Consider the following 12351-nt stretch of genomic DNA (forward strand, 5'->3'; position numbering starts at 1 on the left):
TTTACATCCACAGTTCCCTGCCCACACTGGTAAAACTTCCTAATGGCTCAGGCCTACAGCAAAGGCTATGGGACTTCTGAGGACTGTGGAGCAATACATATGAGAATGATTTTATCTAAATTCCCTGGGAGGTTTCATAGACCAAAGCACCTCTGAAGGACAAAGAGACAACTGTAAAATTACTTGAAAATAAATGCTTCTAAAGCACTCTGAGGAAATTCAGGGTGAGGGGAATTCAGAGGCTGATAACTAATCCATCAGCTCATTTTTTTATTCCACATCTGGACTTTTTTTTCCAAGGCTACATCCTGTCACTGAGCAGTTTATCAGCCGTCACTTCATCTCGATTCTAGGTGACATGAGATCAATGGCCTAAAACTGCTCTCAGATCTACAGAGAAACTTATAATCCCAGGCTCCACCATGGCCTGGCTCGGCCTGGGTCCCAAGGTTCTGAGGGTGAGATGACTATGCAGACTTCGTTTCCATTTCAAAAGTGGATTGTGGCCCACTTACAGCAGGTGAGTTGAAGCACTTCCTTCAAGTGCAAAGGAAGACCTAAATCAGAAGTCTTGACACTGATGGAACAATGACTTTGTTGAAGGGATGGAGCTAGTCAATGATTAAAATTCTCTCAGCCTTGAAAAGGCTCTAGCTTTCTGTTTTAATTTCTTTTAAATCCAGTGGGATTCATTAATAACAAAACCTTAAATTTGTAGCAACATGTTTTAGTCTCTGAAAGCAATTAATCCGTTCAATCTTTCTAACTACAGAACTCCTGCACACGGTTTAAGCAGAGATATGTGGTTCCTTTGCTCCCCACTGAGGGCCCATTTGGTTGCCAATGATTTTTGTCCACTACGAACCCTGTGATCTGTCCTAATTATGCCTGAGAGTATCTCTGAAGCCTAGATGAGGCCTATATTCCACATCCTCCAGCGAAAGTTTCCTGAGAAATTCATGATTCTCTTCCATCGGGCACACGTGCAGACACTGAATCCATGGGGTTATAAGGAGAATATCCTGAGCCACAGACACCCCATCCCACCATAACTTGCCCTGGACAAATGTCCACTTTCAGAGAAAAAAAGAACCTTCTCTTCCACCTCTGTCCACTGTATCCCTCTCAGTACTAAACACCCATCAGGGGATTCCCAGGAGGAACTGCATTCTCCAGGAACTATGGCTCTAGCATTCTGAACCTGCAACTCCTGCACTCCCTTATCCACGACATAGTCCTGCTGGTACTGACCTTGATCATCTGCCTGAGGTATTGTATGACAGGTTTCTCAAGATAAAGTTACTCTTTTGTCCTCCTTTTCATACTGAGCTCTTTGGAAGGAAGTCACTATACACAACGCACATTTAGAGTAAGGAGTTAGGATCAACTCCTTGAGGGCAAAGTATCTATGTAAATTAATATTCTTCTTCGTGTAGATTTTTCTCTTCTCTGTTTGCTTATTTCATACAATCATTTTTTATATTGGTGTAAATCATTTGTTTTAAATCTCTGTTCCCACAGCACCTCTCACAGTCTGGCAGTTAGTAGAATGACAATGTAATGGACTGACTTCGGTCCCTCCAAATTTCATACATTGAAGCCCTAACTTCTAATGCCACAGGGGCCAGGGATTTAGTTCAGTGGCACGGCGCCTGCCTCACAAGCACAAGGTGCTGAGTTCAATCCCTGGTACCTGAAAAGAAGAAGGAGGAGGAGGAGGAGGAGGAGGAGGAGAAAAACACTTCTAGTGCCACAGAATATAGCTGTGTTTGGAGACAGGACCTTTCAATAGTTAATCAACGTTAAAAGATGTCATAATAAGAAACAACCTGTATTATGTACCAGTACCAACACCCCAAGGTGACTGTAAAATGTATGTACTGCAAACATGTACAAATGAAATAAAACCCAAAAAAAGGAGGTCAGAAGGGTAGATTTAAAGCCAATAAGGCTGTTATCCTTTTAAGAAGACAAAGAGGTACCAGGAATTCATGCACCCAAAGAAAAGCCATTTGAGGTCACAGAGCGAAAGTAGCAAACTGTAAACCAAAGGGAGAACCTCAGGCACACAAATCTTGGTCTTGCTGCCTCCAGAATAAATGTCTGCTGTTTAAACTTCAGGGGCAGTTCTATTGGAATAGAGTGGAAGCACAGGGCTCAATGTTTGTTGCACATCAGTTCAGTATAGGTTCTTGGAAGTCACCTGCTACTCCTGGGCATCTGTGGCTGTTAATCTTGATAGATACATCGACCTAATTAGATTAAGAAACACCTAGAAGGTTAGTAAAGCATATTCGTAAGTGTATGTGGGTAGGTCATGGAGATGTGGCCTTGCATACCACATGTAGTCCCTCCCATCCCTCTCTGGCACTGTTCCCCCTGCCAGAGAGGAATGAACTAAGTAAGCATCTTGGCCCTGCTATGCCCTTCCTGAATGATGTTTTTGCCCTGGAGCCAGCCAACCATGGAGTGAATCCCCTTGAAACCATGAACCAAATTAAACCTCTCCTCCTTTAAGTTATGAGTGTTGGGTATTTTGGCCCAGTAATGGGAAAGCTAATATAACATCCTAGGAAGAACAGTCCTTTGGAATACTCCTGGTCCCCCAGAGCTATGAGTCAGTCATGATACCAGGCCTTTGTGGAAATGGGTAGAGAAAAAGTCTAATGAAAACTCCTTGTAGTCATCATCTCATCACAGTCAGAGAATAAGGCACAAAAAGATCTTGAAATTGGGGGGGGGGGGTGAAAGTTGCTTGAACACTCATGTGAACATCTTCTCCTTCCTTTGGGATCTATATACCTGCCTCTATATCTACTATTTCCAGAAAACAGGAAAACAAAATCAGAAGCAGAAAAACAAATCAGAAATTGGGAGGGTTTTTGTTTTATTCCTGAACAAATCCCACGCTTATAATATGAGGTTTCGATTACATAGTCCCTGATGTTTCTTCCTGTGCTTTCAAAGAAAACAACTAACATGTGTTCCTTAGCACCTGGTACTATATTATCTTACAGAGTACTCAAGACAACCTTAACAGGTACTATTATTAGCCCTATTTTGCAGATTTGGGAATTAATATACAGAGCTCAAGTAATTGTACAATGTCACACAGCAAATTGGTGATAATGATAAGATTTGAATTCAAACAAGATGATTCCAAAGCCTGCAGTTAACACCCCTGTTCTGTTTCTTATCAGGTGAAGTAGGCCCCCCCAAGAGTCTCCTGGCATAAGGAGCACACAAAATGCTATATGGCCACCTCTGGGCATGGTGTGCAGGCCTGTGATCCCAGCCCTCAGGAGGCTGAGGCAGGGGCTACATAGTGAGTTCAAGGTCGGCCTGAATTACATAGAGACACTGTCTCAAAAAGCAAATAAAAATTAAACATTGCTTTATGACCTAAGACCTGGAAAAAGTTCAGGGTTTGTGAGCATCTAACATTTGGGATCAATCCAAAATTAATATTTGAAAAATAGTTACCTTTACCCCAAAATTGTCTCATTATCTGACTGCTGAGTTTGAATCAGGCTTATGGAGAATGCTGTTCAGTGGTTTAGTGTAAAGTTTTAAAAGGTACTATGCCAGTATTGACAGCCCAATAAATACATACACACAAACATAAAACTTTTTTTAAAAACTAAACATTTGGAAAATAGAAAATGGCTTCGTTGCATTTCTAGAACCCCAACCCCAGCAAAATCTAGAAATTGAGGAAGTCTGTGATTTTTACAAAATGTGGTTTCTCTACAAGAATGAATTGAATTCCCTAAAGAGCTGCCTTGTTCTTTGCTTGGCCAAGCATTTGCTGCAGACTTCCTTTGTGAGGTTCATTCAACAGAGTGAGGAAAAAATATGGGCCCTGAGCTAATTTTTTTAAGTTAAAAAGTTTTTTTAAAAAAAGCCCCTCCATCCATCCTTAGAATTACACTTTTCAGTGAAGTCTAGTTCCCTTTCCTGATAGATATAATCCTAATTAAAAATAAATTACATGCAGCATAGAACTTGAAATGGAAAAGATAATCCTATTACATATGAGAATATATCCTGATTTTCTTTCCCGCTAAACTGTGGGAGATACCAGATCAGGCTGAGCCCCCCATTGTCGCCGCTTTGAAAACTTTCCTAGAGCCCTAATCCGTCACGTGACGCCCGTGTCAATCTCGGTGTCTGCACGCGAGTTTCACAATGCCGGCATTAGGCTCGGTTACAGAAGCCCAGCTTTGCGGAGCCTGCAACATTTGCATTGCGAGAAAACGTGGGCCATTGTGGCTGTGTTTGTTCTCAGCATTGGGAGACAGTTGCCGGTGAAGTTGCTAAAACCCAGAGAAAGAGATTCCTTTGAGCCAACCCAAGCCTTTTGGTACGATAACAAAGCGGTTTGAGAGGCTTTTGTCCGGTGGGATCAGCTCGGGGAAGGAGAGCTCCCCCCTCACCCCAAGCCCCTGCTCCTCTCCCGTGCACTCACCCACCCTCGCCCTCGGACATTTTTTCTCCCCGGGGGTTTCGGTGGCCGCTGATGCGCTGTTTGAAACCGTGTTTCTGTACGCTGGCGGCTGCCCGCGGCGACCCGGGGCTCACTGTTCTCAAGCCTTCGCACCAGGTCGGTGCCCGGCTGGGCCCCGCGCGCCGCCGCCGGGCTCCGCGGTCCGCCCGGAGCTCCGCTCCCAGGGCTCCACGCTCCAGCGCCAGGCGCCGCCGCTGTGGTTGCCACTTCCGAGCTCCCAAGGGCCTGGCGGCGCACTAAATGCTTTGAATCCGCTGCTAGCACCTCACACCCCTCCTCCTGCCGCTTGGTTCCTCATTCCACTCTATTTCAGCCTTCAGCCTTGAGAATGGGCTTCCAGACGAAGAAGCGCCGAGAGAGAGCGAGAGAGAGGAGAGGAGAAGGGAAGGGAGGGAAGGGGAGGGGGAGGAAGAGGAAGGGGGGGGGGGAGGAAGGAAGGAAGGAAGGAAGGAAGGAAGGAAGGAAGGAAGGAAGGGAGGGAGGGAGAGAGGCACTAAGCTGAGCAGGGCTCCGGAGGCAGGGGGCCCTGGCTTGGATCCAACCCTCCCAGCGACTCTCTGCTGTGCTCGGAGCAAGTGTCTGCTCCCCAGCACTGTGCAGACAGCCTGCTCCAAGACTCCCCCCGTCCCCTCCCCCGCCCCCGCCTCCGCCGCGGGGTTTCTGCCCTGTAGTAGCTGCTCTGTGGGCCTGACTTCCCCGAGTCAGGAGCGCGGAAGCGCTGCAGCCGCTGTCCAGCAACCGAGTTCTGAACCTGTTCCCATTTGGTCAGACGGGGAAAGTTGGGCCCGAAAGTGCCAAAGGCCTAGAGCAGGCCAGGGCAGGGGTGCTGACATTGCTGGGTTCGGAAAGAAGACTGAGAGTTCTGACTGCATGTACTCCCACCCCAAGAATCTCTCTTGGGCGAGAGCCAGATATTAAACAGTCCTTCGGAAGAGGGGAAATGCAAGAAAAGATTGGGAATTGGGGGCCTGTAGAGGCGTTGGCATTCTCACGTCCCCAAGTGGCTGCAAATGTCTGGCCTGTTGCTTTTAACAGTCCCAGGATTATACAGTGGGAGTCGATGGCGAAGGGAATCTACAGGATCTGAGGAAGCCCCGATCTACCCATGTCCTTTCCATCCCAGCCTAAGAGCTGTTATTTGCTGGTGCCTGGTTTTGCATTTTCGACTATCTGGCAAAGCTGAGCACCTCCTTCATCCTCCCCCGACCCACTGCCCACTCAGCTTTCTGAGTAGTCTCACTACAGCTGCTCCTCTTCTGAAAAGACTCCAAAACACATTCCCTTTCATTTGAAATAAGGAAAACACGGATCGGACGTTGACAGCAGGACCAAATCAGCATTCAGAAGTACGTTTGCTACATGCAATCCACTTATTAAACCTATTGCCTTTTTATTATTACTTCTTGTTTTTACATCTCTTCCTTCTTGTGTATTTACATAGACTGCTCAATAAAGCCCTTCAGTAAGAATCAATAAGAATCCGTCCTGTTCCGGTTGATGTCTCTGTCCCTGGCCTTCACGGATGGGAGGGGGATATTTGTGGGCGCGGCTTAGCGCCTGGCAAGCCTGACAACCCGCCTGGCCCGGAATTTGGCAGAGCCTAAGCTCCATCCTTTGCAGGCAGATGGTTAAGTTCTCCCAGGTTCGTGCCAGGTTTCAACGTCACGCTGTGATTTTGTTCTTCTGAAACAGGACGAGCGTTGCTTCCCAGAGCGACCCTATTAGAACAGAAAGAAAATCTTCTAAATAGGCAGAACACGGCATCAGGAGGGAAAGTTCTCTAAATGCACTTTAATACAACCGGGTATTGTGTAGAATTCAGGGCCCAACACCGTTTAGCCGGAGAGTTATGGCAGTGATTGGGGATGAATAGAGAAACATAATGGATACATGTGGCGTTTGTTCATTATATTCAAGTTAGCCTAACTCCACTGTGGAAACTGTTCAACTTTCTCTCCCCTTAGCTTGTCACAGTGAAATAATACAGACATTGGGGCCTCCAGTGAGATCGCCCGCCACGCCATTCTATCTCCACTGCTAACGAGGGCTTCATAAGCCTTTGATACAGCCTGATCTTTGAAACCTTTCCAAATCTCCTCAAGCTTATGCTAAATCCTATTTGGAACTTTTTTTCCTTGCCTGCTAGAGCCAGGACTTAAGGAAGCCATTTGGACGGTGACATGCATACTAACATATCCTAGGGCTCTTTTCTGAAAAGGAAGTGGCAGCTCTGATTACCGGGGCTCACACGAGCAAGATACAATTGCGTACACAAATTTGAATAAAATCGATTTTTCCTCATCCTTCAGGCTTTTTTATCGACAGGCTATTCCTGGCGCCGTGGGAAGCTGAGAGAGAAAAAAGAACAGAGCCTCACTCCACAGAGCAAGTTCGAAACTCTCAGAGGTGCAAAATGAAGAGGGGATGGGTGGGCGGGCGGGAGGGGGGATCCTGAGACCCTGGAGAGCTACTTTGCACTTAGTTTTAGCAGAGGGCACGGGAGTTAGGGTGCAATTAACAAAACCATAGGCTCCTTTTGCTCCCGGAGCCTTGTGCCAACGCTCTACAAGCAGAGTACTGACAGGAACGCAGAAAGGAACAGAAGGAGTTTTTAAAACAAAGAAAAGATTCCCTCGTTTTTCTTCCTTGTTTTCTCCTCTAAGCCTTTCCACATTAAAAGGATTGTCTGAGGCTGGCGGAGGAGCGACGCTAGAGCAAGGCGACCATTGGCTGCCAGGCTCGGGTGATTTGCATAGCGGCGGCTATAAAGGCGGAGGCGGCGCGCGGCGGCGCCGCTCTTGCTCAGAGAAAGGAGGGAGAGGCTCAGAGGGAGGGCGGGTCCGCGCGTCCTCAGAGCCAGCGGGAGCCGGAGCTGCAGCCCGCAGACTTCTCCCGCGCAGGGTTTGCAAAGGACTTGCTCCTGGGAATCTGGGACTCACGCCCCGACCTGCAAACCAGCCAGGACTGTCTTCTTTGGCCTTTCGGAATAGCATTCGGGGCTGGCGGCATGAGTTCTGTGAGGCGCTGGGGCATCCCTTGCCTTTTCCCCTTGCAGCTCTTCAGCCTCTGCTGGGTGCTCTCAGTGGCCCACAGCAAGACTGTTCGATACAGCACCTTTGAGGAGGATGCGCCCGGCACAGTCATTGGGACCCTGGCTGAGGACCTGCATATGAAAGTGTCGGGAGACACAAGCTTCCGCCTGATGAAGCAGTTCAACACCTCTCTGCTCCGGGTGCGTGAGGGCGACGGGCAGCTGACCGTCGGGGACGCGGGCCTTGACCGTGAACGGCTGTGCGGCCAAGCCCCGCAGTGCGTGCTGGCCTTCGACGTGGTCAGCTTCTCGCAGGAGCAGTTCCGGCTGGTGCACGTGGAGGTGGAGGTGAGGGACGTCAACGACCACGCACCGCGCTTCCCTCGGGCCCAGATCCCCGTGGAGGTGTCCGAGGGCGCGGGGGTGGGCACGCGCATCCCCCTGGAGGTGCCGGTGGACGAAGACGTGGGGCCTAACGGTCTGCAGACCATGCGCCTGACCGAGCCAAACAGCCCCTTCCGCGTGGAGCTGCAGACGCGCGCGGACGGCGCCCAGTGTGCAGATCTGGTGCTGCTGCAGGAGCTGGACCGAGAGAGCCAGGCCGCCTACAGCCTGGAGCTGGTGGCCCAGGACGGCGGCCGCCCACCGCGCTCTGCCACCGCAGCCCTCGCCGTGCGCGTGCTGGACGCCAACGACCACAGCCCGGCCTTCCCCCAGGGCGCCGTGGCCGAGGTGGAGCTGGCGGAGGACGCGCCCGTGGGCTCGCTGCTGCTGGACCTGGACGCGGCCGACCCGGACGAGGGCCCCAACGGTGACGTGGTGTTCGCCTTTGGCGCGCGCACCCCGCCGGAGGCGCGCCGCCTCTTCCGGCTCGACCCGCGCTCGGGCCGCCTCACTCTGGCGGGGCCGGTGGACTTCGAGCGCCAGGACACCTACGAGCTGGACGTGCGGGCGCAGGATCGTGGTGCTGGGCCGCGCGCTGCCACCTGCAAGGTCATAGTGCGCATCCGCGACGTCAACGACAACGCTCCCGACATCTCCATCACTCCTCTGGCCGCCCCGGGCGCTCCAGCCGCCTCGCCCTTTGCAGCCGCCGCTGCCGCCGCTGCCCTCGGGGGTGCGGACGCCACCTCGTCGGCGGGCCCCGGGACGCCTGAGGCCGGAGCCACCTCGCTGGTGCCGGAGGGGGCGGCGCGAGAGAGCCTGGTGGCGCTGGTCAGCACCTCGGACAGGGACTCGGGCGCCAACGGGCAGGTGCGCTGCGCCCTCTACGGGCACGAGCACTTTCGGCTGCAGCCAGCCTACGCGGGCAGCTACCTGGTGGTGACCGCGGCGTCCCTAGACCGCGAGCGCATCGCCGAGTACAACCTGACGCTGGTGGCGGAGGACCGTGGCGCGCCTCCGCTGCGCACCGTGAGGCCCTACACCGTGCGAGTGGGCGACGAGAACGACAACGCGCCACTCTTCACGCGGCCAGTCTATGAGGTGTCGGTGCGCGAAAACAACCCGCCCGGGGCCTACCTGGCCACGGTGGCCGCCCGGGACCCAGACCTGGGCCGCAACGGCCAGGTCACCTACCGCCTGCTAGAGGCCGAGGTGGGCCGCTCCGGGGACGCCGTGTCCACCTATGTCTCTGTGGATCCGGCTACCGGGGCTATTTACGCGCTGCGCAGCTTCGACTACGAGATGCTGCGCCAGCTTGATGTGCGCATCCAGGCCAGCGACAGTGGCACTCCTCAGCTTTCCAGCAGTGCGCTGGTGCAAGTGCGCGTGCTGGATCAGAACGACCACGCGCCGGTCCTGGTGTACCCCGCGCCAGCCAACGGCTCCCTAGAAGTAGCAGTCCCTGGGCGCACTGCAAAGGACACGGCTGTGGCCCGCGTGCAGGCCCGGGATGCAGACGAGGGCGCCAACGGGGAGCTGGCATTCGACCTGCAACAGCAGGAGCCACACGAAGCCTTCTCCATAGGCCGCCGCACGGGGGAGATCATGCTCACCGGAGACCTCTCACAGGAGCCTCCGGGCCGCGTCTTCAGAGCTCTGCTAGTCATATCCGACGGCGGCCGCCCGCCTCTCACCACCACTGCCACTCTTAGCTTCGTGGTGACAGCAGGCGGCGAGCGCGGGCCGGCTGAGCCTGCCAGTGCCCGAAGCCCTGAGCACTCCCGCCCTCCTGGCTCTCGGCTCGGGGCTTCGGGGCCTGCTCTGCAATGGGACACGCCGCTGATCGTCATCATTGTGTTGGCCGGAAGCTGCACGCTGCTGCTGGCCGCCATCATCGCCATCGCCACCACCTGCAACCGCCGCAAGAAGGAGGTGCGCAAAGGGGGGGCCCTCCGGGAAGAGCGGCCCGGGGCGGCGGGCGGCGGAGCCTCTGCTCCCGGCTCCCCGGAGGAGGCCGCCCGGGGATCTGGGCCCAGGCCCAACATGTTCGACGTGCTCACCTTCCCTGGCAGCGGCAAAGCGCCCTTTGGCAGCCCCGCGGCCGACGCGCCCCCACCCGAGGTCGCTGCGGCTGAAATGCCGGGCTCGGAGGGCGGCAGCGCCACTGGGGAAAGCGCCTGTCACTTCGAGGGGCAGCAGCGGCTCCGCGGCGCGCACGCCGAGGTGAGGCCTTCCTTCAGCTGGGCGCCCCCCTCCGTGCTCCGCGGACAGGCTGGGGGAAGGAAGATTGGAAGTGTATGGGGTGGGTTCTCTCAGGGGGACGCTTAACCTGTCGCGCTTGCTTTTTGTTTCTTGTCCAACCCTCCCACCCCTTCCCCGTTCCCTGCTGCAGCCCTACGGTGCCTCCCCGGGCTTCGGAAAGGAGCCAGCGCCCCCTGTGGCCGTCTGGAAGGGACATTCATTCAACACCATCTCTGGCCGAGAAGCGGAGAAGTTCAGCGGCAAAGACAGCGGCAAAGGGGACAGTGATTTCAACGACAGCGATTCCGACATCAGCGGGGACGCTCTGAAAAAGGATCTCATCAACCACATGCAGAGTGGTGAGGACTCTTCTTCCCTGCCTGCTTCGGTACTCCTCTCTCCCTCCCCTACTGGCCTCCCAGGCTCCGTGCCCAGCCCCTCCCTCTTCCCACTTCTCATTCCTCAGTTTCCTGATCCCGGCAGGCAGGCCTCACATGGTGAATTGCAAAGTGCCAAGCGGGGGCAACTCCACCACTTGAGTAAAGCACACCCACCCTCACCCCACCTCCAGCCACAAGCTTGGATGTCACCTAAGGAAGGAATTCTGCTTGTCGGGTTTTTTTCCCCAGCTTTTGTATAAGATGTCTTTGAATTCTCAAATCACACGGTTTATCTTTATACACACTTCCCTTTCCAGCCGTCCTGACCCTGGCTGACATTCTGAAGATGGAGACTTGGGTGTGTGTAATCTCAGGGATAATCATCAAGCTCTTTCCCCTTTTGTACTAGGACTGTGGGCGTGCACTGCTGAGTGCAAGATCCTGGGTCACTCTGACCGCTGCTGGAGCCCATCGTGTGGGGGACCCAATGCTCATCCCCCACCTCACCCACCAGCCCAGATGTCCACCTTCTGTAAGAGCACATCCCTGCCTCGGGATCCTCTGCGGAGGGACAATTACTACCAGGCCCAGCTTCCCAAGACAGTGGGGCTGCAGAGCGTCTACGAGAAAGTGCTGCACAGAGACTATGACCGGACAGTCAGCCTGCTCTCCCCACCCCGTCCAGGGAGGCTCCCAGACCTGCAGGAGATCGGGGTGCCCCTCTACCAGTCCCCCCCGGGCAGATACGTGTCCCCGAAGAAGGGAACCAATGAAAATGTGTAACCCTGTGCTGCATGTCTTCACACACATATACAGGTCACTCTGAGAGACCCCTAAGTTATTGACCGGTTTCAGTGTTGTATATATAAATATGCAAGATGTGCCTTAATATGAAGTTGTTGGAAGCTATTTCCAATCACATTGGTACTGTTTGGTATTTGCAAACAAAAAGACAATGTAGTTTATGTAATTTTTATGAAATGTGTGCCGTATTTAATTATTCTTATCATGCTATTGACTTTAATTTCAATTGCAGCTTGCCATTTTCTTAGTGTTTTTAACCTGTACATTGTGTAATGTAATGTTTGTATATAATGAAATTTTGTTATATTTTTATATAATAAAAGCTAAAGTGGAAGTTGTTGCCAAAGGAACTGTCTGTAGGACAAAAAACAAAACACATTGGAATTACTTAATGGAAATTTATCTTTCACCAGAAACAACCTAGTGTTTGAGAAATTTTGCCTTGCCAAGTATAACTTGTATACCTTGAGTCTGTGGTAGATTTCAAGTTCAATGTTATTTAATTATATTTGGTTTTCTGTAAGCCGTGTCACTTATAAGCACAGTAATAAAGGATTTGTCATGTGTTTGAAGAATCTGCTAATTGCTTTTCATGAAGTTGCCTATAGTCAGACATTCACAATAATTTCAATACCAGAATTAAATCTTCCATCAAGTGCTAATTATTTGGGCATTATAAATGTTTGTGGCAATGTTGAAGCTGTGGGATTTCAAGTATAGCAAAATCTCATCTAAGTATTAAAAATATTTGTTGGGCTGGAGATATAGCTCAGTGTAGAGTGCTTGTCTAGAAAGCTTTCACCAGAGTGATTCCTGGGTTCGATCCCCAGTAACTGGGCACAAAACACACACACATGCACATGCACTGGCTTTGTTAAAAATGTAGATCTCTATATACATTGGTGACTATAAAATCCCTGCCCTCATTTATTGACTCACCAAAACTTACCAAGCATCAGCCAAAAAGTGGAAGAAAGCTAAGTTTGTGTTGTTCACTGAGTAAA

At 52.0% G+C, this 12351-nt stretch overlaps 1 protein-coding gene and 1 long non-coding RNA gene across 2 annotated transcripts; one reads left to right on the forward strand and one right to left on the reverse strand.

The window, feature by feature from the left end:
• Positions 1 to 5872: 5872 nt before the first annotated feature.
• On the reverse strand, positions 5873 to 9284 carry LOC110349004 (uncharacterized). The gene is made up of 2 exons (XR_002394671.1): positions 9117 to 9284; positions 5873 to 6225 (listed from the first exon to the last, which is right to left on the reverse strand). It is a non-coding gene; the product is annotated as an uncharacterized LOC110349004 (long non-coding RNA).
• Positions 7262 to 11922, forward strand: LOC101704648 (protocadherin-8). The gene is made up of 3 exons (XM_004844268.3): positions 7262 to 10145; positions 10315 to 10522; positions 10953 to 11922. The coding sequence occupies exons 1-3, from the start codon at positions 7515 to 7517 to the stop codon at positions 11324 to 11326; spliced, it is 3213 nt and encodes a 1070-aa protein (XP_004844325.1). The 5' UTR covers positions 7262 to 7514; the 3' UTR covers positions 11327 to 11922.
• Positions 11923 to 12351: the final 429 nt, after the last annotated feature.

The sequence above is a fragment of the Heterocephalus glaber genome, unplaced genomic scaffold (assembly GCF_053883595.1).
Source record: "Heterocephalus glaber isolate CG9 unplaced genomic scaffold, H.glaber_assembly_v1.0 deba00001666, whole genome shotgun sequence".
Classification (NCBI taxonomy): domain Eukaryota; kingdom Metazoa; phylum Chordata; class Mammalia; order Rodentia; family Bathyergidae; genus Heterocephalus; species Heterocephalus glaber.